At 40.0% G+C, this 2,062-nt stretch overlaps 1 protein-coding gene across 1 annotated transcript in view; it reads right to left on the reverse strand.

The window, feature by feature from the left end:
* LOC114073593 (headcase protein homolog) overlaps positions 1 to 1,797 on the reverse strand; it is a 4,105-nt gene extending 2,308 nt beyond the window's left edge. Inside the window, exon 1 of the mRNA XM_027911321.1 lies at positions 1,609 to 1,797. Within this exon, the coding sequence (XP_027767122.1) occupies positions 1,609 to 1,782 (174 nt within the window). The 5' untranslated portion in view covers positions 1,783 to 1,797. The remainder of the gene's footprint in view (positions 1 to 1,608) is intronic.
* Between the last annotated feature and the right edge of the window lie 265 nt (positions 1,798 to 2,062).

The following is a 2,062-nucleotide window of genomic DNA, read 5'->3' on the forward strand; positions in this document are numbered from 1 at the left end:
AAGGCAATCCATCTACGTCCTGAGGACCTCGCTGCCACCGTCCAAGCGTGCTTGGCCCCGGCAGATGAACCTCAGGATTAAAGGGTGGGCTCAGTTCCGCGCACACTGTGTCTCATCTAAAAAATCCAATGCGCAGGCTGGAAGGTGGAAAGACCTTCCCCGGTTCTTCGTTCGCGAAGACTGGCCATTCAGTGGCTTTAGTGGCTTTTAGTGACAGTGGCTTTATCCTTCATAAAAATTTGTGGTGTAGAATTAAATATTTTGAAATAAGGCATGAAATTATTCAAAATAAAATCAGCAAGGCAATTTGGAGTTAAATCATATACCATATTTAAATGTCATTCCTCTGTATGCATGGAATCACCTGTAACAATCACGGTGAAACAAGAATGTGTATTATCTGGCAATCACAGTCACTGCAGCTAATGATTTTATAATCAGTTCTCATACCACGTACTGTCACACTGTCCATTAACCATGTAATTAGGGCTCTTGTATAATGAGCTCTTAATTCTTGTATTATACATTCTAGAGAAGCAATTCAGATTTAAAGTTGCTGCCTTTTACAAAGACAGCAAGTCAGCATCAGTGTTTTATCCCTATTTTTTTAAGTTACATTCTCAATGTTCACTAAATTTGGAGGTAATGTATCTGTCTGTAGCTATAATTGCGATCAATGTCATCTTAACCAGCAGCAGAAACACCACTTGTCTTTCAAGCAACACATTTTGGTAAATACGTCAGATTTAAAATAAACTGACATTTTTCATATTGACAAAATGGTATTTTAGAGTGCTCTTAAGTATGCACATCACCATGAAGCAAGCACAGACTGAAAGTGTGCATCTCTGTGAGGCTCCTGTCCTAACCTACCAACAACACCTCTGTGACTGAGCATCTGGAGTGGACCACCGAGTTCATTCCCAGACAAATGCTTTTTTCACAGCTGTCTACCCCTACCTGCACAGCAGAAGTGCTCTATCCATCACAAAGAAAATTCTATTGAATGCTGACTAACCTGCTGCCTTCGGCACATGTCTACTCTGGAGCAGCCCCAGGCCTTGGATCTTCCTAACTCAAGGTATAGATTAGGTGAGCATTTAATAAAAACTAAGTTGCTTCAAGCTGTGGTGGATGAAGCACCATCACCAGTCAGTCACAGCAAAGATTAAGGAGAGCTGAGTAATCTCCAAGCACGAAGACACTTAAGACCTTTCTGTTCCCTTGGAGCTTCTTTGCTACAATTATGATAAGACATGATTTATGAACTAAAAAACCTGAAAACCTGAAACATCTGCTGAAAATGTGGAATTATATCTGATGCTAGTGATGCAGCATTGGATTTAATTGCAAATGCATTTAAGGGGGCTTTATTTAAAAACATAAGTATTAACCATTGACCATTGCAATGGCTTTTGTCTAGCTATAGGCTGTTGTATTTCTTAACTCAAGACAAAGGGACAGGGACCCAGTCAGCTTTCTTGTATTCCACTCATAGGTACAGACTGCAAAAGACGGAAGGAGGGAAGGGAGAAGAGATACACAAACCTTGACTTTATCATCAGCAGCAATTCCACCTTGTGAGTCTTATTTACGTATAGTACTAACCTGACAACAGGGAGATGCTGCCAGAATATCGTAGGTATACATAGTTCCCAGCTGATGCCAGCTTCCATCCCATCGGGACTTGCACTTGATGCAGATAATTTTGTGAACCCCTTCTAAGCAGTCTACACAAACAGCATAGAGGTGCATAAGCCTTCCTGTGGACAGGAAAGACATGTCTTCATGAGACAAATCAAAAGATTAAAACAGACACTTTCTGCAATGTGCTATCTGATCTTTAGTGATACAAATCACACCTTTTTTTTTTTTTTCTTTATAAAGGATGAATGATAAAAGTATAGAAAGCTTCTCTATGGGAAATACATAGGATTTGACTGAAGCTATTTTCCACAGATGCAGAACTCAGGAATTAGTCATCACTCTGCCCACTCTCCCTTCCATCATTTGCTTGTAGAACTTAGCAAAATATTTTATAAAAGGAGTTGCTAAACCTCCA

Source organism: Empidonax traillii, unplaced genomic scaffold (assembly GCF_003031625.1).
Source record: "Empidonax traillii isolate 1590-97213 ecotype Southwest subspecies unplaced genomic scaffold, ASM303162v1 scaffold7197:size5251, whole genome shotgun sequence".
Classification (NCBI taxonomy): Eukaryota; Metazoa; Chordata; class Aves; order Passeriformes; family Tyrannidae; genus Empidonax; species Empidonax traillii.